General features: G+C 46.1%; 1 protein-coding gene across 1 annotated transcript in view; it reads left to right on the top strand.

Moving 5' to 3' along the window:
• FAM13C (family with sequence similarity 13 member C) overlaps positions 1–23,186 on the top strand; it is a 199,463-nt gene extending 176,277 nt beyond the window's left edge. Inside the window, exons 8-10 of the mRNA XM_055001122.1 lie at positions 1,695–1,894; positions 17,020–17,121; positions 23,063–23,186. Coding sequence (XP_054857097.1) covers positions 1,695–1,894; positions 17,020–17,121; positions 23,063–23,186 — 426 coding nt within the window. The remainder of the gene's footprint in view (positions 1–1,694; positions 1,895–17,019; positions 17,122–23,062) is intronic.
• The last annotated feature ends 744 nt before the right edge of the window (positions 23,187–23,930 follow it).

Raw genomic sequence — 23,930 nt, forward strand, 5'->3', positions numbered from 1 at the left:
TGTAGCAGACTCCAACAATAATACCCTTTGTCCTTCCTCCCCTTATTTCTACCCATATACTTTCCACCGGGCTGTCCGCCCCATTCTCCATAACTTCTTGACAATCAAGCCCTCTCCTCACATACAATGTCACTACACCTCCTCTTCTACACTTCCGGTTTTTCTTGAACAACTCATACCCATCCACTAGCACATTCCAGTCATGGGAATCATCCCACCAAGTCTCAGTAATTCCTACTATATCATAGCCCTCTGTTTGCAATAGAAGCTCAAGCTCTTCTTTCTTATTGCCCATACTTTGGGCATTGGTATATAGACACTTGTAGCCTTGTACCTTTGTTTGACCTTTCCTACCCAGGTGGGTCCCCACTGTGTTCACTTAATCATTGAAGTCGCCATGTCGATCGTCCCCTGCCCCTTGCGGCATCAGTTTAAAGCTCTCCTGATGAAGTTCTCCAGGTTCATTCCAAATGTTTTCTTCCCTGCCCTTGAGAGGTGAAGTCCATCATGTGCTAGAAGGCCTTCTCTAAGTAAACCTATCCCATGGTCCCAGAACCCAAAGCGCTCCTGCCGGCACCACCATCTCAGCCAGTGATTCACCTCAAGTATGGTCCGCTCCCTGCATGCTCCTCTTCCTGTGACTGGAAGGATAGAAGAGAATACCAATGTCTTCAACTGCCTTCCAAGGGCTTCATAATCCTCTTTAATTCTTGCAACAGTATTCGAAGCCGTGTAGTTCGTTCCCACATGAATCAGCACAAACGGGTACTTATCAGCAGGCTTGATGAGTTTTGGCAGCCGGTCGGTAATATCCTGAATTCTGGCTGCCGACAAGCAACACATCTCTCAGAATAGGGGATCTGGCCCAGAGACATGGCGTTCCATACCCCTGAGCAAGGAGTCCCCGACGACTACCACCTTCCATTTTTTCCACTTCCACCAATACGCTTCTTATAAAAATAAAAGTTTACTTTGTTTTTTTTAGTATCCCAGAGCATCTGTTATTCCTATATCCTATTCCTTCCTTCAGGGCCACATAGTACCACGAAAAGGCCTGTCTCTTGGGCACGTTACTAAAAGGAGAAATTTAAATTATTCTAGAATTTAATTCCTGGCGGCAGCAATCTACCAAGAGGGGACAAGAATTAAAAGGCTTAAAGACCAAATCTACCCAAGAGAAAGAAAGGGGTCACAACACCTTGTATAGTTTGGCTCTTAGACTGCAGAACATACTTGGCCTTTGGAGAGAGGGGGTCTGTTCACACAATTTGTCATTCTTCCCTGGGAATTCTCCCCATGAAATGTTGGCAGAACAATCCAAGCAAAAGATATGCATACCAGAGTACAATAATAAATATTTAGTTTTTTCAAGCTTGATTTCACCTCTCTTCTTATTAGAACCATAGAATCATTGAGTTGTAAGGGACCTCTAGGGTCATCAAGTCCAACCCCCTGCACAATGCAGGAAATTCACAACTACCCCCCACCCCGACTGATTCCAAAGCAAAGCTGATTAGATCATCACTTGAAAATGACCACCAGATCTTTGATGAAAAGCACGGAGCTTGTATCCCAAAGGCAGAGTTCGTTTTGGTCCCAATTAATCTCCTGTCTGCCTATTTTCTCAGCTAACTCTACTCTAAGGAACCCTTCTGGCAGTTAATTTGATAACCTGCATTCCTTGTTACAAGCAGGAGGAGGAAGATTCTGATGAAGACCATTCCCAGAGCAGCTGTGAATTATCCTCGGCCACATTGTCCCTCAGCCTGCCCACTGACGGTCATCTCTGTCACTCAGATGAGGAGAACGAGCCTGCCTTTGTCTCACCTCTGAATGAAAGCAAAGCAATCAAACAGCCGGCCTTGTCTATGTCCAGCTTGCACGAAGCTACTATGTGAGTGTCCCACTTTCTATGTATTCCTTAAAATATTTGTATCCCACGTTTTCATCAGCATCCAAAAGGGAGCTAACAAAAGCTTATTAGCAATGCTGACTTAAGCAGAGTTACATCCTTTAAAGCACATTAACTTCAATGGGCGTAGAAGATTGTAACTCTGCTTAGAAAACCTACAGCAAATCTATAGCTAATAATTTGTAATTAGGAACATGTGAATGTTCCCTGTATGGGTTGCCTGATTGTTTAAATTTTTGTTGGTTTCTGCTTTTTACTGCTGATTATGGAGATTAATTTGTATTTTGAATACACATAAACATATAGTGTTTATATGTATAATGTATATCATCTCTGTGTAAAATATATGCATAATGCTGATTCACTGACATATTCACTGCATGCATTTGGTGCAGCATAATACAATATGGTAGAAAAATAAGGAATCACAAGTTTGATTCTTACAATGGAATACCAAAATTGAAACATGGATTTCCAGATCAATACAGAAGCAACTGAGAAACCATCCGTATTAACATCTGAGAGCAGTCTTTGAGTCTCAAAGGATATCTGGAAAGGAATCACCTTTGCTCTGACAACTGAAGGCAAGTAAAGAAAGAAAGATGTTTAAGTAGAGAGTTCCATAGTCTTGATAACATAGTTATAAAAGCTGTTTTGCAAAGCCACCCACTTGAGGACAAGCCCAACAGGGTGAAGGTCCACTGGGCTTGTCCTCAGAGGAAGAGGTAAGTTTGTATGGAGGAAGGCAGTGTTAGAGATCAATCCGTTTATGGCTTTAAAAGTGTAAAACAGCCTTTTGAATCAGGCCTAGAAAGTTATTGAAAAGCTAGTGAAGTTTTTGCACAAATCAGCTTTTTATAGTCCCAGTTAACAGTGTCCAGGGTCCACAGCCCAGCCCCTGGACTTACCTGGAGGAGGAGGGGATGGGAGACAGCTGGGAGACAGCCACCGAGTCACCCCAGCAGGCTCCCAGGGCCAGAACCTACCTACACAGGAGGGAGGGAAAGAAGCACCCAAGCCTCAGAGGGTTAGAAGGTGTAGGTGGAGGCCAGCTAGTCCCACCCTCCAGTGGGAGTCTAGGAGACCAGGCAGGGAGAGTGGGGTCAACCCAAAGGGGGCCAGAGCAGAGGGAGAAGGAAAAGGCAGTGGGGACAGACAGACAGCAGCTGACCAAACAGAAACCTTACCAGTCAGGGAGGAGAAGCAGCCACAGCAGCTCAGAGACACACCCCAGCCTGCAGCCCAGCTAGAAGGCAATAACCTGGCCCAGGGGATGCCATTAACAAAGCAACTCCAGGTGGAGCTGCCTGAGGCACTCTGTTGGAGAAGCTGGGCAGCCAGCCAAGGAGACACAGCTGGGCCTGCCTTCAGCAATCAGCTTAGCCAGAGAGGCTTGACAGCCAGCCAACAAGACACAGCTGTAGCTCGCCAACGCAGCACAATTAGCTGCCCCAGCTGCAACTGCTGGAGGCAGCCCAGGACAATGCTGGAGGGCAAGAGAGGGGTGTGGCCTGGCAGGTGGAGCCTGGGATGAGGGGTAGGATATAAGGAAAGTTCACCCACAGGGTGCAGTGGGTTGAGTAGGAGTGATGGAGCGGAGCGAGAGAGTGAGAAGAGGCGAGGAGGAAGGTGGATGGTGGATGGTGGATGAAGGTGATGGAGGAGATCAAGGGGGAGGACTGGATCAGGTTGAGCAGGCCAGCAAGTGGACTGAGAGGGAGTCTGGGTGAGGTATACCACCCCTTCTTCCACAGAGCAGGGTCCTGCAGTATCCCTGACACCCCCTGGACGTCAGGGACAGGCATGCTGGCGCCCTGCCCAGCAGCGGCTGCGGCAAGTCCTGACAAACAGTCTGGCAGCTGCACTGTGGACTGGTTGCAGTTTCAAAACACCTCGGTTTCGGTCGCTTGGACAGGGCATTTGTTAGTGGCCTCCTGTAGTTTGATTTTATATTTTTAATCTTTTTCCTATTATTTGGTTTTGTTTCTTTGGGGAGAGAGAGAGAGAAACTAACTTGTAGGAACATAATAAGTTGCTGTGAAGGAGTTTCTTTTGACCAACTGTTGTTTTCTTTTCTCCTTTTTTTCAGTTTGTATTGGCAGGAGAATCTGTCAGGCGGGCAGCGTTTATGAGAGAAAAGTTATCCATACAATTAATCATTGTTTAGAAAAAGTGTCTTGACTGCTTTAGTTTTGACTGCTTTAGTAGTGTCTTGACTGCTTTACTTAGGTCAGTCTGACTTCTGTTGCTGGGAAGATATTAGAGCAGATTTTAAAGGGATCGATCAGTAAGCATCTGGAGGACTGCTCAGTGATCCGGGGAAGTCAGCATGGTTTTGTTCCTAACAGATCCTGCCAGAATAACCTGATTTCCTTCTTTGATCGAGTGACCAGCTTACTGGATCGTGGGAACTATGTCAACGTGATTTACCTGGATTTCAGTAAAGCTTTTGATAAGGTCCCTCATGACATTGTAATAGGTAAACTGGAAGACTGCAGACTGGACTGTAGGACAGTTCGGTGGATAGGGAACTGGTTAGAGGACCACACCCAAAGAGTGGTGGTCAATGGCGTTTCATCAGATTGGAGGGAGGTGTCCAGTGAGGTCCCACTGGGCTCTGTTTTAGGCCCAGTACTTTTCAATATTTTTATCAATGATCTGGATGAAGGAGTAGAAGGGCTGCTCATTAAATTTGCTGATGATACCAAATTGGGAGGAGTAGCAAACACCCAGGAAGATAGAGTTAACATTCAACAAGACCTGAATACTCTGGAGAAGTGGGTGTTTGTGAACAGGATGCAATTCAACATAGATAAGTGCACAGTATTACATCTGGGTCACAAAAATGGGAAGCACAAATACAGGATGGGAGATACACTACTACCCAGAAGTGTATGTGAAAGAGATCTTGGGGTAAGAGTGGACTGTAAACTAAATATGAGCGGTCAGTGTGATGCGGTGGCAAAAAAGGCAAACTCAGTCTTGCATTGTATCAAAAGGGCCATTGCATCAAAATTGCAGGAGGTCATAGCCAGTCTCTATACTGCCTTGGTCAGGCTGCACCTGGAGTACTGTGTGCAGTTCTGGAGGCCTCACTTCAAAAAGGATGTGGACAAAATCGAGAGGGTGCAGAAGAGAGTGACAAGAATGATCAGGGGTCTGGAGACTGAGCCCTACGAGGAAAGGCTGAGGGCCTTGGGAATATTTAGTTTGGAGAAGAGGAGGTTGAGGGGGGACATGATTGCTCTCTTTAAATATTTGAAAGGCTGTCATTTGGAGGAGAGCAAGGAGCTGTTCCAATTGGCAGCAGAGGATAGAACTCGAAGCAATGGGCTTAAATTACATGCAGAAAGGTACCAACTGGATATTAGGAAAAACTTTTTCATGGTCAGAGTAGTTCAAAGGTGGAATCAGCTGCCTAGGGAGGTGGTGAGCTCTCCTTCACTGGCAGTTTTCAAGAAGAGGCTGGATGAATATTTATCAGGGATGCTTTAGGCTCATCCTGCCTTGGGCAGGAGGTTGGACTAGACGGTCTGTATGGCTCCTTCCAACTCTGTGATTCTTTGATTTTGAAATTCATTTTATTTGTTTTAGCCCAGTTTTCCAGCCTGTCAAGATTATCCTGTATCCTGACTCTGTCTTCTACTGTATTTGCTACCGCTCCCAATTTAGTATCAACCTTAAATTTAAAAAGCATTCCCCTCAATTCCTTCATCCAAATCATTTATAAAAATGTTGAACTGAACAGGTCTGAGATCCAATCCTGAGGCACTCCACATTTCACTCTTATCCAAGGGTGAGAAACCATTAACAAGCCATCTTTGGGTGAGATTTATCAACCAGTTACAGGTCCACCGAAGAGTAATAGGATCCAAGCCATGTTTTACCAATTTGTCAATAAGCATATTATGTAGAACCTTATCAAAAGCCTTACTGAAATCGAGATAAACTATGTCTACAGCATTCCCTTGATCCAGCAAGGTAGTAACTTTCTCAAAAAAAGAGATAAGGTTAATTTGACATGACTTGTTCTTGAGAAACCCAGTAGTAATTACAGCCATCCTTTCTAAAACCTTTTCTCTGTTATGTGGGCCCAAATTAAGGGAAAGGGCTACTTCTCAGACTATTGCCAGATGGGTAGTTCAGGTTATCAAAATGTGCTATGGACAAACTAATTTACCTTGTCCTGTAGAGGTCTATGCCCATTCCACCAAGTCACAAGCATCTTCTGCAGCCCTATAAAAGGTGTTTCTCTTCAATGTATCTGTAAAGCCACAACATGGTCTTCAGTCAATGCCTTCATCAGGCACTACACCCTTGATTTACATAACAGGAGGGAAACAGCCATGGGTCAAGCAATCCAGCAGATGCTGTTTTCATAAAGAGAGTGCCCCTTTTCCATGGGTAAGTGGCTTGTTAATCTCCCACGAGGGACTGCACAGAAGACCAAAAATGAAAATAGGGTTGCACTTACCTGTAACTGTTGTTCATTGAGGTCTTCTGTGCAGACACATACACTATCCCTCCTGCCTGACTGTGTGCTGTTCACTACTTACCTGGAGAGCCTGGCAGCTAAGGAGAAATTGAGGGTCAGGGGTATGGCCCCTCCCAGAGAACAGGCTGGGAAGGGACAGTGCCCCCTAGATTTTTTAGCTACAAAGTCTACTGATTGGCAGGCCTGCACAGAAGACTTCAGTGAACAACAGTTACAGATAAGTGCAACCCTGTTTTAACTTTCTGCGCTTCCCTGTTGCTTTATTTTTAATGTACAGCACTTCCATCTGTGGAATGAGGACACTGGGTTTCTAATCTACATCCCCCCATTCATAGAGTTTCACAATGTTAATGTGCCCAATGCCCTGGCCAGGATTCCCTACCTGAGGTTGGCTTTCACCCTCATGTCTCACAGCACTATCAGTTGTATTAGTCATTCTCCTGTGGTCCTGGGAAGGGGCCGTCAAGACACTCGGGTGGATCCTCCTCCTCCTCCTCTTGCACAGGGTCGGTTGAACTTGCTATCCTAGGGGGAGGGGCTCCCAGGCTATTCAGTTTTTTCCAGCCCAGCTCAGCAGGAGTCATGGACCTTATCGCTCCGTGGAGCAGCCATCCTGAAGAGATAGGAAGGAGGTGCGGGCTCGCCGGGGGAAAAGGAAGAATGTTGTCTTCCTCCCCTCCCCCCCAAACCCCACTTCAGACACTGACTGAAACAGTAAAGCCGTGGGGGCGAAGCGATGATCTGATGCTCCTAGGGCACTAGGACCCGGCTGCTGCTGAAGCCAGGAGAGAGGTGTGCAGAGACATCGCGGCAGCCGCGATATTGAGAAACGGCCCACAGGGCTCCAAAGCGGCAGAGGCCTCATGGAATGTGCCAGCAGCGGTAAGTAGACCTCAGAATCCTCCCATGGAGAGGCAGATGGATTTCTGTAAAACGGGGGAGGCTTCTGTAGAGTGGAGTTAGAACCTCACAGAGGTACTGCGCAGTTAAGCGGCTGGGCTAAAAGGCAGCTGTTTGCTGCTTAGTTTTCCCCCAATGCCATGAGCTCTACATGTAGCCCTGGGTGGGTCAGTCCCCTCAATCCTGGGTTCTCGTTTGTTTAATCTAAAGGGACTCAACTGCTCAAAATGCCCTGCTACTGATTAATGCCTGCCCCCACTCGCTTTCACCTTTTAGGCAGGAGGAACTTTGTTGAGAATGGCATCTAAGGCTGGCCCATTAGACACGAAGGCATCCGAGTCAACGCTTTGTGGTATGGACTCCCCAAGCTCTGCAGGCTCTACCCAGGGGGAAGGCCAGGGGAGTAATTACCCTGATTTATCTGGACCAGAAGCCAAAGCAAATATCTTAGCATGGCTACAAGCTGAGATTTAAAAAGGGCTAGACAATGCATTGAGAGATCTCAGGGAGCAGATGGCACCACAAGGCAAGGAAGAATACCCAGGTACTTCTAAAGTGAAAAGGCCTGCAAAAGGCACTGTCCATATAAACCCCCCCAAAAGAAGGGTAGAGAGGTGGGTGGAAGGTGACTCCAGTGACTCGGAAGAGTCTCAATGGGGTTCAGAAACATCACACCAAACCTCAGGGAGTGAAGAAGGGGAACTATCAGACGAAGAAGAGACAGAAGTGGGCCAAATACAAACTAGGCTTTTCCCACTAGAAGTTTATTCTAAGCTGCTTGCAAAGGTGCTGAGAATCTTGGAAATTACACAAAGTGGTACAGGAAAAGAGGAGGCAGTACCATCCCACCCCCAGGGTTTGGAGAGGACACTACCTAAACTGGGGCCCAAACAGACACGGGTGCCTCTTCTATCCATCTTCCATAATATTCTCAAGATGGAATGGGACAATCCTGCCAGACCAAAGCTCTACCAATCGGTGTTCAACAAGCTGTGCCCTCTGACACCGGATGATGCAACAAAGATAAGACTGCTCACGGTAGGCGATCCAGTCACAAGCCTAGCAACCATGTCGGTCCTGCCTGTGGATGTGGAAGGCATGCTGAAGGATCCTTCTGGCAGAAAGGCAGAGCAGGCACTGCACAGGAGGAACTTTGAAGCGTCAGCGGCATCCTTGAGGTCTTCAGCCACCGGGTTGCTATTTGCCAGAGCAGCTTATACCTGGGCTTCCGACCTAGCAGTCGCAGGTAGAGAGGTCCCAAAGGAAATCAAGAATGAACTTAAGAAAATAGCCTTTGCAGCGGATGCTACTCTGAACTCGTTCCAAATGTCTTCCAGAGCTATGGGGTTTAATGTAATGGCATGATGAAACACGTGGCTGAGAAATTGGGACGTGGATCCCCCCCGTTCGTATTAAAGTGGCAGCGATACTCTTTACAGGCACCAAATTGTTTGGAGACACCCTAGATAAATATCTAGTGGAAGATGCAGAAAAGAAAAAAGTCCTGCCATCAAAGAAAAAGAACCTAAAGTACAAAGGTAAACCCTCCTTTCAAGACTTCAGGAGGTCTTCAAGGCAAGGTACCAACAGATCCTTCAAGAATCGATGGCAAGCCAAAATGAGAGCTGATAACAGGCCCTTCACCTTTAGAAAGTCAGCTTCCCAATCCAAAGGGCAAAAGAAAGGCAGCAAAGCATGAGTATCCATGTCTCCAGACAATCAAGCAGATTGGAGGATGTCTACAAGGCTTCACAACTCGATGGAGATAGACGGTTTCGGAAAGGTGGGTACTGGAAACAGTATCCAAGGGCTATTCCTTGGAATTCAAAACGTTACCAAAATGGCACTTCATTCAAGTGTTCAGGAACCCATCACAACAGAAACACCTGAAGATAAAAGAGGCCATTGGTCACCTAATCAAGATAAGGGCGATAGAACCGGTACCAACACAGCACAAAAAACAGGGAGTGTACTCGATCTTCATTGTACCAAAGAGAAATGGGGACGTCAGGGCCATCTTGGACCAAAAATGGTTAAATGTCATGTCTGTACCCCTACCTCCATGCCATTGTTCTAGGTGTTGAACCATTGCTAATGCTGTCTTGATTTCGTTTTACAAATGCTTGCTCTAAACACTTTTGTTTCTCTAACAGCCTGTGAACACAGCTGTGTTATCTTTCTTTGAAGCTCACAGAAGTGACCTTGTACTGTCTGAAATGTTACAGTTTACTTTCATGCATTCCCAGACCCTTTCCCATGCAAACCTGTGGTCTAGATGGGAGGGGGGAAATGAGTGGGTATTTAGAGTTGTACTTTCCTCAAGTCTTTATTCCTATCAAGGAAGCGTGTACTGCTTATATGCTTTCTTGCCTCTGAGTAATTCTATGGACATATATATGGAAAGATTTGATTTCTGAATAAAACCATTTAACCAAGAGCTTGGACTTCTTGTTGCAATGGTATCAGGGACCTATCTACCATATCCTGTCATCTGTAGCCTGACAGTTAAATCTCCACATATGATCCAGGAAGTCCAAAATGGAGACTATAAAGCCTACTATGGGGGCCATTCAGCAAGGGGACTTTCTTGCCTCCATAGATGTGTCAGAGGCCTACCTACACATCCCTATAAGAGTGACACACAGAAAATACCTATGTTTTGCTTACAATGGGGAACACTATCAGTACAGAGCCCTACCGTTCGGCCTGAAGTCATCACCGAGGGTGTTCACAAAAGTGCTGGTAACGTTGATAGCATTCCTCACAATCCAAGGAATAGCCCTAGCACCTTATCTGGATGATATTCTAATAAAGGCCCCATCACTGGAATCAGCTCAGGAGGCAGTGTCAACAATGATAAACTGCCTAGAGAAGCATGGTTTTGTTATCAATTGACAGAAGAGCATCCTTACCCCTACATAAAGGATAATTCATTTAGGGGTGATAGTGGACACAATCATGGCCAAAACTTTTGTGTCCCTTGAGAGGCAACAAAAGATCACTACACTAATAAAGTCCATCCAAAATGAGAGGCTGGTGGAGGTGATGCAATTGGCCAAACTGCAAGGGATGATGGCATCATGCCAGGATACATTCCAGTGGTCCAGATTCCACATGAGGCCATTGCAGAGGTTTCTACGACCTTACCAATGAATCATAACACACAAATGGAACAAAAGAGTGGAGATCCCACAGGCCTTGTCCAGAGAGCTGAACTGGTGGACGTAAACGAACAGGTTTGCAGAAGGGTCACCACTCAGAGAACCAAAGCAAATAACCATGATGGCAGACGAGAGTCTGACAGGATGGGGAGCACATACGAGAGACAGAATAGCCCAGGGAGAATGGCACACCAAGGAGAAAGGATTAAGCATAAACCTACTGGAACTGAGAGCCATCAAGAACAGCCTCTGGGAATTACAGGATTGTCTGAGAGAGAACCACATCATGGTACAAACAGACAATATGACAGCAAAAGCTTACATAAGCAAACAGGGAGGCAGCAAGTCCAAAACTCTGAACAAAGAGGCAGAAGAGATTTTCCTCTGGGCAGAGAGGAACCTGAGGTCCATAGGGGGTGGTTCACGTAGCAGGGCAACAGAACACTCTGGCAGTCGAAACGAAGTGGATCAGTCAGAGTGGATGCTGAACAAACAGGTTTTTCCCTGATATGCCAGAAGTTTGGCAAGCCAGAAGTGGACCTGTTTACACAAAACAGGCAAGTTCCAAAATTCTCCTCAAGACAAAAAGAACAAGACACAATGGGAACAGATGCACTGTCCAAAGACTGGCCACGGAACCTCCTATACGTCTTCCCACTGAGAGACGGAGGAAGAGAGCAAAGAAGAACAAGCTCCTGTCTCCTTGTGGTGAGTGAGCCAGCAGCAAGCCAAAGGGTGGTGGATGAAGGATTGGCTAGTATGGAGTCAGGGATCCCAGTCCTCTGGGGGCGAGGGAGGTATGGCGGTGGGACTTGGGCCAAGATGAGAAGGACATGGAGATATGGTAGAGCTCGGTGTCCTTCCAACCTGTGTCCCATCCTGAGAATTGCTGGGTGTGGAGTTAAGAAATTTCGCGCCCCTTCAACACTGATGTTGTGCAATACCAGGTCCATAAATAATAAAACTAGAACGCTGCATGATTATTTTGCAGCAAATGATATGGACCTGGTGTGCATGACCAAGACCTGGGTAAGGGAGGGTGAAACAGTCGCCTCGAAAGTACTGATCCCCCCACCCTGGGTTTTCAGTCCTCTATCAGTCCCGAATGGGTGGCCGGGAGGGAGGGGTGGCAATCCTTGTTCAAGAGTCTTTCTCCTTCAGACCACTCCCTGCCCTGGAGATCTCCGGTACTGATTGCGTGGACCCAGTGTGGGGTGCCAAGAGTGTGGCTATCTGTATGGTGTACCGACAGCCTAGCGCACCAGCAGATACCCTGTTGCGCCTGTTGGAGGTGGTAGCAGGGTGGACCTTGGAGTATCTGAGACTGATAGTGCTGGGAGACTTCAACATCCATGCCGATGATGCCGCCTCTACTTGGGCTGCGGATCTGGTATCCTCCATGGCCACACTGGGACTCTCCCAGATTGTTTCAACCCTCATGCATCAAGCAGGCCACACACTGGATCTGATTTTCGGGGTGGGGATAAATGTGGATCTGGAAGCAGTTGAACTGGTGCCATGGTCAGACCACTTGGTTCTGAAGGCTTGTCTGGATATACCACCCCCACCCTGCAAGGGCAGTGAGCTTATTTATGCTTGCCCATGGAGACTTATGGATCCAATTGGTTTCCAGAATGCTCTGTGGGATCCAATACTCCCTAGTGGTTCGTTGGATGAGCTGGTGGAAGACTGGCAAGTCCGTCTTTCCTAAGCCATCAACAAAATTGCCCCCCGTCGCCCTCTTTGCCCCCACACCAGATTGGCTTCCTGGTATACAGAGGAGCTACGATGGATGAAGTGGGAACTAAGACGGCTTGAGTGAGGGTGGCAGCAATCTCACAACGAAGAAGCAAGATCATCTTATAGGACGTTTATGAAAGTCTATGAGATGGCGGTGAAGGCTGCAAGGAAAGATTTCTACGCAGCTTCCATTGCATCAGCTAGCTCATGCCCAGCAAAATTGTTTATTGTGGTTTGGTCACTGATCTCCCTATCAGGGGGAGACTGTCAAATTTTGAATTCAGATATTAGCTTTGAGGCTTTGGGGAGCTTTTTTGCTGATAAAATCTTGTCTCTCTGCTGGGACTTACCAGCCACAATTGACACAGTACGTGAACTAGAGGCCCCGTGGCCATCTACTGGGATGATATTAGATCATTTCAACCCACTTTCCGGGGATGAGATTGAAAGGACCCTGTGAACAGTGAGACCTACCACATGCTCCTTGGATCCGTGCCCATCATGGCTGGTGAAGGCCAGCATAGATGGGCTACAGACTACTCTGGAGGCCATTGTCAACATGTCCTTGAGCTCCGGGATTTTTCCGGAAGCCATGGTTAGGCGTCTCTTGAAGAAGCCATCTTTGGACCCCACTGACCCGGTCAGTTACCACCCAGTTTCAAACCTCCTGTTTCTGGGTAAGGTGATTGAGCGGGTGGTGGTGGAGCAGCTATAGGGTTTCCTGGATGATTCCTCATCTCTAGATCCCTTCCAGTCTGGCTTCCGCCCAGGACATGAGGTGGAGACGTTTCTGGTCGCCCTCACGGATGATCTTTGAAGGCAGCTGGATCATGGCAGATTGGTGCTGCTGATACTACTGGATTTGTCAGCAGCATTCAATACGGTCGATTACAATCTATTGACCCACCGCCTTGCCAATGTGAAGATACGAGGGACTGCCTTACAGTGGCTTGTCTCTTTTCTCCACAGTCGGGGACAGAAGGTGGCACTTGGAGTTTTGGACTTGGGTGTCATCAATATGCTGATGACACCCAACTATATCTGATGATGGACAGATGGCCCGACTCTGCCCCAGATGTCTTGGAGTGTTCCTTTGAAGCTGTGACTGGATGGTTGAAGCAGAGTCGGTTGAAATTAAATCCCACAAAGACAGAGGTCCTGCATGTAGGTCTGGGGGCCATGGGCATGGGACTCCAGCTCCCTGCTCTTGATGGAGCGCTACTTGCACCGGTTTCGAGATTTAGGAGCCTGGGGGTGATCCTGGATGCCTCCCTGACTATGGAGGCACAGGTCACAGCAGTTGCCCGGTCTTCATTTTTCTATCTAAGCCAGGCCCAGCAGCTTGTCCCCTACCTATCAACCCATGACTTAACTGCAGTGATCCAAGCAATGGTCACCTCTAGATTAGACTACTGCAACTCGCTCTACACAGGGCTTCACCTGGGCCTGATCCGGAAGCTACAGCTGGTCCGAAATGCAGCTGTGCAAGTAATTGCAAGAGTCCCAATTAGGGAACATATAACATCTATGCTACGCCAGCTGCACTGGTTACCATTTGAGTACCGGGTCTGGTTCAAGGTTTTGGTGTTGACCTATAAAGCCCTATGCAGCCTGGGCCCAGCATGTCTGCAGGACCGCCTCTCCCCATATGTACCCCAGAGGATGCTTCGTTCAACAAATAAACAACTGTTGGTGGTCCCTGGCCCAAGGGAGGCTTGCCTGAGCTCGACTAGAGCCAGGGCTTTTTGGGTCCTGGCACTGACCTGGTGGAGCTCTCTATCTGAGGAAACCAGGGCCTGGCGGGATTTATTATCTTTCCGCCAGGCCTGTAATACAGAGTTGTCCTGCCAGGCATATGGTGGAGCCGAAGTTGGGCTCCCACTGGCCACACTAAAGATCTGTCCGCCACCCTACATATAAGCCAGGGCTAGAAAAGCAGTATTTTATCGTCGCCATCTGAAGAAAAGCTGTATTGTATAAAGTTGTTTTAATGTCATTTGTATAATGTTTTATCTGTTTTTAACTATTATTTATGTAAATTGAAATGTTGTACTCCACCCTGAGCCCACCTGGCGGGGAGGGCGGACTAAAAATCTAATTAAATAAATAAATAAATATAATACACAGGTTAATACAAAATATAGTGGAACAGAGGGTGGAGGCAATAATGGTTACCCCCTTCTGGCCATGGAGGTCATGGTTCTAAGACCTCAAGAGGTTATTGATCATGGATCACTGGATGCGTCCATGCAGGAAAGACCTGCTAACTTAGGGGAAGATACAACATCCAAAGTCCCTAAATCTGGAAGTTGAACACAACCAACTTAAGGATGTGGGATATTCCAAGAGAGTGATTTCTACGAAGCTAGCATCAAGAAAAAGTTCCACGAACAAAAGCCATGACAGGACATGGCAGGTGTTTAATGAATGGTGTGAGAAAAAAGGGGGAAATCCATTAACAGTGTCTATAAAACAGATTCTTCTATTCCTGCAAGATGGCCTAGACAAAGGGCTTAGCACCAGCACCTTGAAAAGGCAGGTGGCGGCAATCTCCGTGATTAAAGGGTCAAAGAGACGGATGTCTCTTAGTACACATCCTCACATTAAAAGGTTTCTGAGGGGGACTATGTTAACTAATCCTCCCAAAATACATAGATTTCAAACCTGGAATCTCAGCCTAGTACTTAACTCACTTACTAGGGAGCTGTTTGAGCCCATGGCAACGTGCCCCCTTAAAGATCTGACACTTAAAACAGTTCTTCAGCAAGACGGGTGTCTGAGATTGGGGCCCTATCAGTAAATAAGGATCTGTGTATTTTTCATCATGACAGAGGAGTGTTAAGGACAGATCCTACTTTTATTCCAAAGGTCAATTCAACTTTCCAAAGGGGAGAAGACATAATTCTGCCTTCCTTTTGCACTAACCCAATGCATGAGAAGGAGAAGGAGTGGCACAGGTTGGATGTGAGAAGAACATTGAGCTATTATAGAGAGAGAACCAAACACATACATAAGGTGGAGAATATGTGTATTTCTTTCAGACATAGCTTATTAGGTGAGAAGGTTACGTAACCTGTGATAAGTAGATGGATTAGAGAGTGCATCAGTTTAGTGTACAGAAGAAGAAAGATGATTCCACTGGGAGGAATTACTGCCCACTCAGTGAGAGGGACAGCTGCCTCGGCAACATACAGATCCTTCCCGTCCTTAAAGAAAACATGTAAGGCTGCAACGTGGAAGTCTGTGCACACATTCACAAAGCACTATAGGATAGATCAGATGGCATCAGCCGAGGCAGCCTTTGGAAGGAGAGTGCTACAGCACGTCCTGGAAATATAGCTGCTAGAATTCCCACCCGAGGGTGCACTGCTAGACATATATCCCGAGTGTCTTGACTGCCCCATTCCAGGACCACAGGAGAATGGAAGATTATATTCACTTACTGTGAAGCTTCCTTTCTTGGTGGTCCAGGAGTGGGGCAGTCCAAAATCCCACCCAATTAAATAAATAAATAAATAGAGAGGGAGAGAAGAGGGATTGGTTTTTCCTTTATGTTATGGAGTTATGTTTACAGTTAATCTACCAGTACTCTAGTTATGTATAACAGGCTGTGGAAAGACTGGGAAGTATACCGAAGGGGATTCTGGGGCTTGGAAAGGAACTGAAGAGCCCGGGAGCCCCTCCCCCTAGGATCGCAAGTTTGTCCAACCCTGCGCAAAAGGAGGAGGAGGAGCTACCCGAGTGTCTTGACTGCCCCACTCCTGAACCACCGAGAAAGGAAGCTTCACTGTAAGTGAATATAAATCTTCCCTTCTGGCTCCCAGAGAGACCTGGCAGTATCCTCAGACAACCCTTCCTTTGTGGGTTGGTAGAGGCTATCACGCTCTCCCTTGAGTGCATGACAGTTCAATGCCCTTTACCCAGCACAGCTCTCCACACCACAGCACTGTTTTTTTGTTTTATTGGGGTTTTTTTGTTTTTCTGCATTCTTGTTGGTACTTTGGTAGGGACACTTTTAGAGAGCTCTCAGCTTCTTTAGAAGCACCTCTAGGTGAATGTCAATGAGTCACTAAGCATCTGTTGAGAAGTCTCTTACTCTGAGAGCTTCACACCCACCTCCTTCAGTAAGTGAGCTTGCTATTCTCCCAGTGTGGAACTACTCAGAAGCCACAAGGGTGAAAACAGGGTTGCACTTACCTGAAACTGTTGTTCATCGAGTGGTCTTCTGTGCAGGCACACATCCCTCCCTCCTGCCCTGCTGAGAACTCTCTGGAACCTGAGTTTCTGGGGGTCTCCAGCAGCGACATGGAGAAAACTGAGGGAATAGTGCCCCTCCTCCTGATCATGTGATTTTTTTTGGTGGGAAAGTGCCAAAATGAGGAGGGGCACTCCTAGTCCTCTAGAAAGTCTGGAAATCTTCCCTGTGACTGGCCTGTGTATGTACAGTACCTGATACGTGCCCGCATAAAAGACCACTCAATGAAGAACAGTTACAGGTAAGTGCAACCTGTTGGATTTCTTGCAATGTGAGTGCATCAAAGAGGAAACATCTCCTGGATGGACCTTGCCAGCTGCCATGTCAAAAGAAATGATACCGTGGCTACATTTAACACAAATTGCTCTGGCCATTCTCAAAACAATGAATATCATTTAGGTTGGGAATCTTCCTCATCCATATTTTTAAGCATGAAAACAGTGAAGAACATCCAGTCCAGTTCTGTACTCAAATTCACACTGTGTGAGGTCACATGTAGAAGATGCATTCTGATTCGTTTTCATTAAGTCTTCAAATCCCAATTCTCCCTTGGCAGGCCTGTTCTGCTGGAACATCTTCGAGAAACCCGAGCTGACAAGAAAAGACTACGGAAAGTGTTAAGAGAGTTTGAGGAGCAATTCTTTAAACAAACAGGAAGGTAAGTACATTGCCTGACTGTTTTCATGTGGTCACTCCACTGGCATACATGCCTATAAATCTCAGGAAATGGCTTCTTTAACTCTGGATGTTGGCTCACTGAAGTATGGCTGGCTCCAACATTTGGGGGTCCCTAATAATTCCATCTTCCAGTTATTTTTCCACATAGACACATGCACTCTGCGCATGTTGCTCCTTCATGCTGTATGCACACCCTCCTGGAGAGGGGAAAGGAATGCAGAGAAGTCATGCCCCACACTGTTGCTGCTCCTAGCAATAAATGGAAGATTGCGCCTGATGCTTCTGTGACTCTGTAGGACCCTTGGGCTGAATTCTCTGGTTGCTGGGCCAGGAGCCTCAAGCATTTCCCAGCCCTTGCCCAACCCTTAATGCTGCCTTTGTTTTTCCCACTCGGAATGAAGAATCTCTAGATGTATGACCCAGTACTAGCCAGGCTGCGGTGTAGCTGGGGTGTGTGCTTCATTGCTTCCCTGGCTTCTGGTGGCAGAGAGATTTTTCTCAACCAAGTTAAAATTAGAGGCCCATTTGACTCTTGCATCCTAAAATGTTTTTTTTTCTTGAAGTATGTAAAACTGCCTACCTGCATTGGAGCCTATCCTGTCTGTGGGATTTGGTTTAGTGTTCTTGTTTTGTTTGAAGCAGGCAAACTGAGTGCAGTGACTCACGTAGAGATACAATGGCCAGGCACCTCTGTGGGCGCCTTGAATTATTTTAGTTCTTACCATATTCTGAGGTGCTTCCATGCACTTGGAGACTTTGTCCTAACCGTGCTGTGGGAACATTTGCAGAGCACTGCTAGGGCGGGGCAGCTTCTGTGGCCTACTGAAAAGACCATAGAACAGAGTAGATGAGGAGCTGCTTATGTGTTGGGCTGCTGGGAGGACTCCTGCTGCAGTGTGGTGCCCTTGCCAGAGGGCGTCAGGAGGTGGCAATGCAGGTTCTGCGGCCACGGGGCACAGCTGCTGAGTGGAGAACAGAACTCGCTGCTGACAAAGGAGTTCATCCCTGGTGCCCATGCTGGGCTCTGCTATTCATTCAGCAGAAGTGTGCATGCATGATGTTGTTGCCAGAGCCTCCATCAGCCGTGTGATGACTTCTGAGCTACAGCTATGATTTCAAGAAACAGGAGGAGGAGGAGGGAGAAGGGACAGAATGATGGAAGACAGTTAATATCCACTCCCTGAGACCTGCTGCCTGTGCATCTGCTTGCAGAGGTAGGGTAGATAGTAACTAGAGACAAGGCTTTTTCAGTGGTGGCACCTAACCTCTGGAACACTTTTCTCCTTGAGGCTTGCCTGACCACCTACCTTACTTTCCTTTAGGTGCTGGGCCAAAATACTTCTTTTTACTCAGGCTCTAAACTAAAGGGTTCCACTTGTTTTTATGGTCTGCTTCTAGCCTGAGGTCTGTTTTAGTGATACCATTTTAGGCAGCTGAACGTTGTTCTATGCTGATGATGTCAAGAGTCCTCTCTTGCTCACTGGAGGTCTTCAAGCAGAAGCTGAACGTTGTTCTATGCTGCTTTCATTTCCCAAGCTTGTTTTCATAGCTTGTTGTATTATTGGTCATTCTCATGTTGTTGCTTTCACGGACTTCATTGTAAACTTGTTTGCTTTGTGAACAGCCTTGAGTGGCAACCAAACAAATTTTCAAAATAAGAAAGAGAAATTGACAAAAAAAAGCCGTGAACAGCCCGATCACAGCTGTTTGCAAGCAATCTGTTCATGAGGCCCCGTTCCTGATGAACATGTGTTCGTTCCAAGCCCTGTTCGTGGTGTTCATCAGTCGTTCGTCAAGCCAGACAGTCTGATGCCTTTCAATCAATTCCCTTGACAACATAGGCATGGACTGTCTGAACTCTGGCTGCTTCCACACACGTTGGATAATCCACTTTCAATACTCTTTAGTGAAGATTTGAAACTGATTTTCCATGTGTGGAACAAAAAATCCACTTCTTTTTTTTTTTTAATTTTTTATTGGATTAGAAATCTCTATAATATCTATTACAATCAATTTCCTTTAAATATTCCAGTTCTAACCCCCTCCCTTTCCCCCCCTTTTGTTGACTTCAAACAGTTTTCCAACCCCTTATCCGTTTTTTCCCCCTACTCATTTCAAACTTATTTTATTCTATTAAACATATACTTTCACTCTCTTCTAAGCTTCTATTATAACACAGTGCTATCTCTATTCCCTTTCCCACTTAACTTATCGACTAAATGTTACATTCCTGGTATATATTCTTTAATAATAACAATCATTTGTCTACTTTTGTACTCCATATTCTATCTTATTTCTTGTCTCATCAATATGGGGCAAACAATTTGTCCCTTATTCTGCATAACTTTAAGTACTTCTATAAGCATTGTATACATTCACTGTAAGTCAATCAATTTAACTCATACTCTATATGTTGCTCTTTACTTCCTTCTATCTTATATTCATTCTATCTTAGTTATATAATTTCTCCATTATACAATTATCTGCCAGAAATAAAATTAGTTAATTTCTATCCTTATAGTTCTTATAGTAACACCTCTATTACTTAGTACTATGTATAGTAGTCAAATAAAATATTTGCTTAGAATTTCTCATTTAACTCTCCTCCCCTCGGTAAAGTCACTTCCCTCTTCTTTTGTTGTATTTCAGTAATTTTCAAACTGCCACAGTTCTCCTCCCACCTCCCATTTTTTCACCAAATATTGCTTCAACTTTTCCCAATCCATGTTGAACTGTCCTGGATCAAGGTCTCTCAGTTTCCTTGTCATTTTGTCCATTTCCGCCATGTACAGCAATTTGTAAATCCAGTCCTCGATAGTTGGCACTTCTTGTACTTTCCACTTTTGCACATACAACAGTCTAGCCGCTGCTGTCATGTAAAATAACAATGTCCTATATTGTGTCGGAATATCCTCCATTCCCAAGTTCAGTAGCAGGAGTTCTGGGTTCTTATTAACTTGAAATTGTAAAATCTCACTTATCACTCTTATTATTTCCCCCCAGTACTGCCTAGCTACCTCACAAGTCCACCACATGTGGTACAACGATCCTTCATGCTTTTTACATTTCCAGCATTTATTAGAAATGTTCAAATTCCCTAACACAATTTTCTTTGGTGTCAAATACCAACGATAAATCATTTTATAAACGCTCTCTTTAATGTTAGTGCATGTCGTGATCTTCAATGTATTCTTCCACAAGTATTCCCACGCCTCCATTGTTATTTCTTTATTAAAGTTTATAGCCCACTTCACCATTTGCACTTTAACTGTCTCATCTTCTGTGTACCATTTTAGCAACACTTTATAAGTCTTAGAGATTTCCTTTTTATCCTCTTGTAAAATTACCTCCTCTAATTCTGAATTCTCCATTCTTACCCCTCCTTTCACACAGTCCGAGTTATAGAGATCTCTAATCTGTCTATATTGAAACCAATCATAGCTTGGAGACAACTCGTCTTGCGTCTTTATTCTTAGTTTGGAAAATTCTATTTGTAAAAAAATCCACTTCTAAAGGATTACGAAAGTGCATTGAAAGTGCATTATTTAACATGTGTGGAAATGGCCTCTGTCTGAACTCCTGTTGCCCTGGAAACCCCAATCTAAGCCCAGGGGCACTTCACCCCTGACTCAGCTGCTTGTCAGGGAAAACTCTGACAAGGGCTGATTGCAGCCTGCCGAGGTTTAAATTTCCCTCTCCCTGCTGCTCTGCATAGCAGGAAGAGGGACATTTAAATCCCCCACTCAGCTGCTTGTCAGGGAAACCCCTGACAAGCAGCTGAGTGCAGCCTGACGGGGTGAAATGCCCTTCTTCCTGCTGCTGCACAGCAGCAGGGAGAGAGGCACTTCACCCCTGACTCTGCCACTTGGCAGGGGTTTCCTGACAAAGTCTCCCCCCTCCCTCCAGCTGGCTGGAAGGAGGGAGACTCTGAAGGGAAGGAGGTTCCCCACGCCATTTGCAAATGGCATGGGGAAACATCTTCCCTTCAGAGTCTCCCCATCTCCCTCTAGCCAGCTGGAAGGAGGGAGACTTTGAAGGGAAGGAAATTCCCCACGCCGTTTGCAAACAGTGCAGGGAACTTTCTTCCCTTCCAAGTCTCCCCCTTCCCTCCCACAAACAGCCAACCATGAACATGTTCGTGAACAGGGTCGTAAACAGCTAATGTTATCCAAATCTTTAAGAAAGGGCAGAAGGATGACCCGGGAAACTACAGGCCAGGCTGGGAAGACATTAGAACAGATTTTAAAGGGATCAATCTGTAAGCATCTGAAGGACCGCTCAGTGATCCGGGGAAGTCAGCATGTTTTTGTCCCTAACATATCTTGCCAGACCAACCTGGTTTCCTTCTTTGATTGAGTGACCAGCTTACTGGATCAGGGGAACTCTGTTGACGTGATTTATCTGGATTTCAGTAAAGCTTTTGATAAGGTCCCCCATGACATTCTGATGGGCAAACTGGAAGACTGTGGAGTAGACTATAGGACAGTTCAGTGGATAGGGAACTGGTTAGAGGACCGCACTCAAAGAGTGGTGGTCAACGGCGTTTCACCAGATTGGAGGGAGGTGTCCAGTGGGGTGCCGCAGGGCTCGGTTTTGGGCCCGGTACTTTTCAATATTTTTATCAATGATCTGGATGAAGGAGTGGAAGGGCTGCTCATTAAATTTGCTGATCATACCAAATTGGGAGCGGTAGCAAACACCCCAGAAGATAGAATTAAAATTCAACAAGACCTGAATACTCTGGAGAAGTGGGCAGCTGTGAATAGGATGCAATTCAACAAAGACAAGTGCACAGTATTACATCTGGGCCACAAAAATGGGAAGCACAAATACTGGATGGGGGTTACACTTCTGGGCAATAGTATATGTGAAAGAGATCTTGGGGTAAGAGTGGACTGTAAACTAAATATGAGCAGTCAGTGTGATGCGGTGGCAAAAAAGGCCAATTCTATCCTGGGTTGTATCGGAGGGGCCATAGCGTCGAAATTACAGGAGGTCATAGCCCCTCTCTATACTGCCTTGGTCAGGCTGCACCTGGAGTATTGTGTGGAGTTCTGGAGGCCTCACTTGGCAGCAGAGGATAGGACTCGAAGCAACGAGCTTAAATTATGTGCAGAAAGGTACTGGCTGGATATTAGGAAGAACTTTTTCACCGTCAGAGTAGTTCAAAAGTGGAATCAGCTGCCTAGGGAGGTGGTGAGCTCCCCTTCACTGGCAGTTTTCAATAAGAGGCTGGATGAATACTTGTCAGAGATGCTTTAGGCTGATCCTGCACTGGGCAGGGGTTTGGACTAGATGGTCTGTATGGCCCCTTCTAACTCTATGATTCTATGTTCATGGTTGTTCGTGATTCCTTGTTCATGAATGGCAACGAACAATGAACATCGTTATATTGTCGAAGGCTTTCACGGCCGGAGAACGATGGTTGTTGTGGATTTTCCGGGCTGTATTGCCGTGGTCCTGGCATTGTAGTTCCTGACGTTTCACCAGCAGCTGTGACTGGCATCTTCTGAGATGTAGCACCGAAAGACAGGGATCTTTCAGTGTCACACTGAGAGATCCCTGTCTTTCGGTGCTACACCTCTGAAGATGCCAGTCACAGCTGCTGGCAAAACGTCAGGAACTACAATGCCAGGACCACGGCAGTACAGCCCGGAAAATCCACAACAACCAATGAACATTTTGTTCATTTCTTTTTCCTGTTCGTGCCCACCTCTAGTCTTGACATCATCACTTCCATATCTGCCCTTGATACTTCAATTGCTGTTCCTAGAACTGGGCTGCATTATCATTTTTCTTCTTTTGTTACCTCTGGGAACCTATAATTGAAGAAATCAGTTGAGCAAAGAAGAATTTTGTTAGGAGCTGGAAAGTGTCATTTCAGTGACATGGTTTGATTTTTTTTTTTGCCACTCCCGTAGGTGTCCCCATAAGGAAGACCGCATCCCCATGTCAGAGGAGTATTCCGAGTACAGGCACATCAAAGCCAAACTCCGGCTGCTGGAGGTTCTCATCAGCAAGCACGATGTCTCCAAAACCATCTGAAGCCAGCACTGCAATAGTAAAAAGATCCCTGACTGGGAGGAAGAAGAATGAGAATGATGCAGGGTTGATTCTTTCAGCACAACAGCCTGGACTTCTAATGCAGTTTATTGATGTTGCTAATCTGGGCTGAGGAGAGAGGATGGAGCATGTGGGAGAGAATAGGTGGGGGGGGGCAGCTTCTGACCTGTATGTCGCCACTCACCATTTCCCCACGCTCAGCCAAAAGGAGGCAGCATTTTGCACATCCTGAAAGCTAGTTTAGGCTTTGAATTCTGAGCTTCTCTGGAACTCTCCACAAGCAGATGGCGGCCTGATCTAGATGAGCAGCAGAATGAGGGAAATATGAGTGCTGATGATACACGAGAAAATATGAAAACTGTGAATCTCTCCCTCTGCAGCCTAAAATGGTACAGCCCATTTTACCACATTGAAATACTACCACCTTATGCTGTTGCATGTGGAGAACCTCTGTATTCAGGGCAGTAAACCTCTGGAACGGGATACCCTTGGCCTCTAGGCCCTGTTTTTCGGTCTTCTAGGATAACTGGTAGGCTGCTATTTGAAACAGGTTGCTGGACTAAATAGATCACTGGTTTGATCTAGCAGGGTTCTTCTTATGTTTTTTCCCACAATGATACTCCAAATATAGAGAGGACAGCGCAGGCCTTTAAACAGAGAAACCCAGATTTTCCCTTCAGGTCTTGGGTCGGTGTCAGCTTACATTTTTCTGAAGATCTAGCTAGA

Source organism: Eublepharis macularius, chromosome 17 (genome assembly GCF_028583425.1).
Source record: "Eublepharis macularius isolate TG4126 chromosome 17, MPM_Emac_v1.0, whole genome shotgun sequence".
In the NCBI taxonomy this organism is placed as follows: Eukaryota; Metazoa; Chordata; class Lepidosauria; order Squamata; family Eublepharidae; genus Eublepharis; species Eublepharis macularius.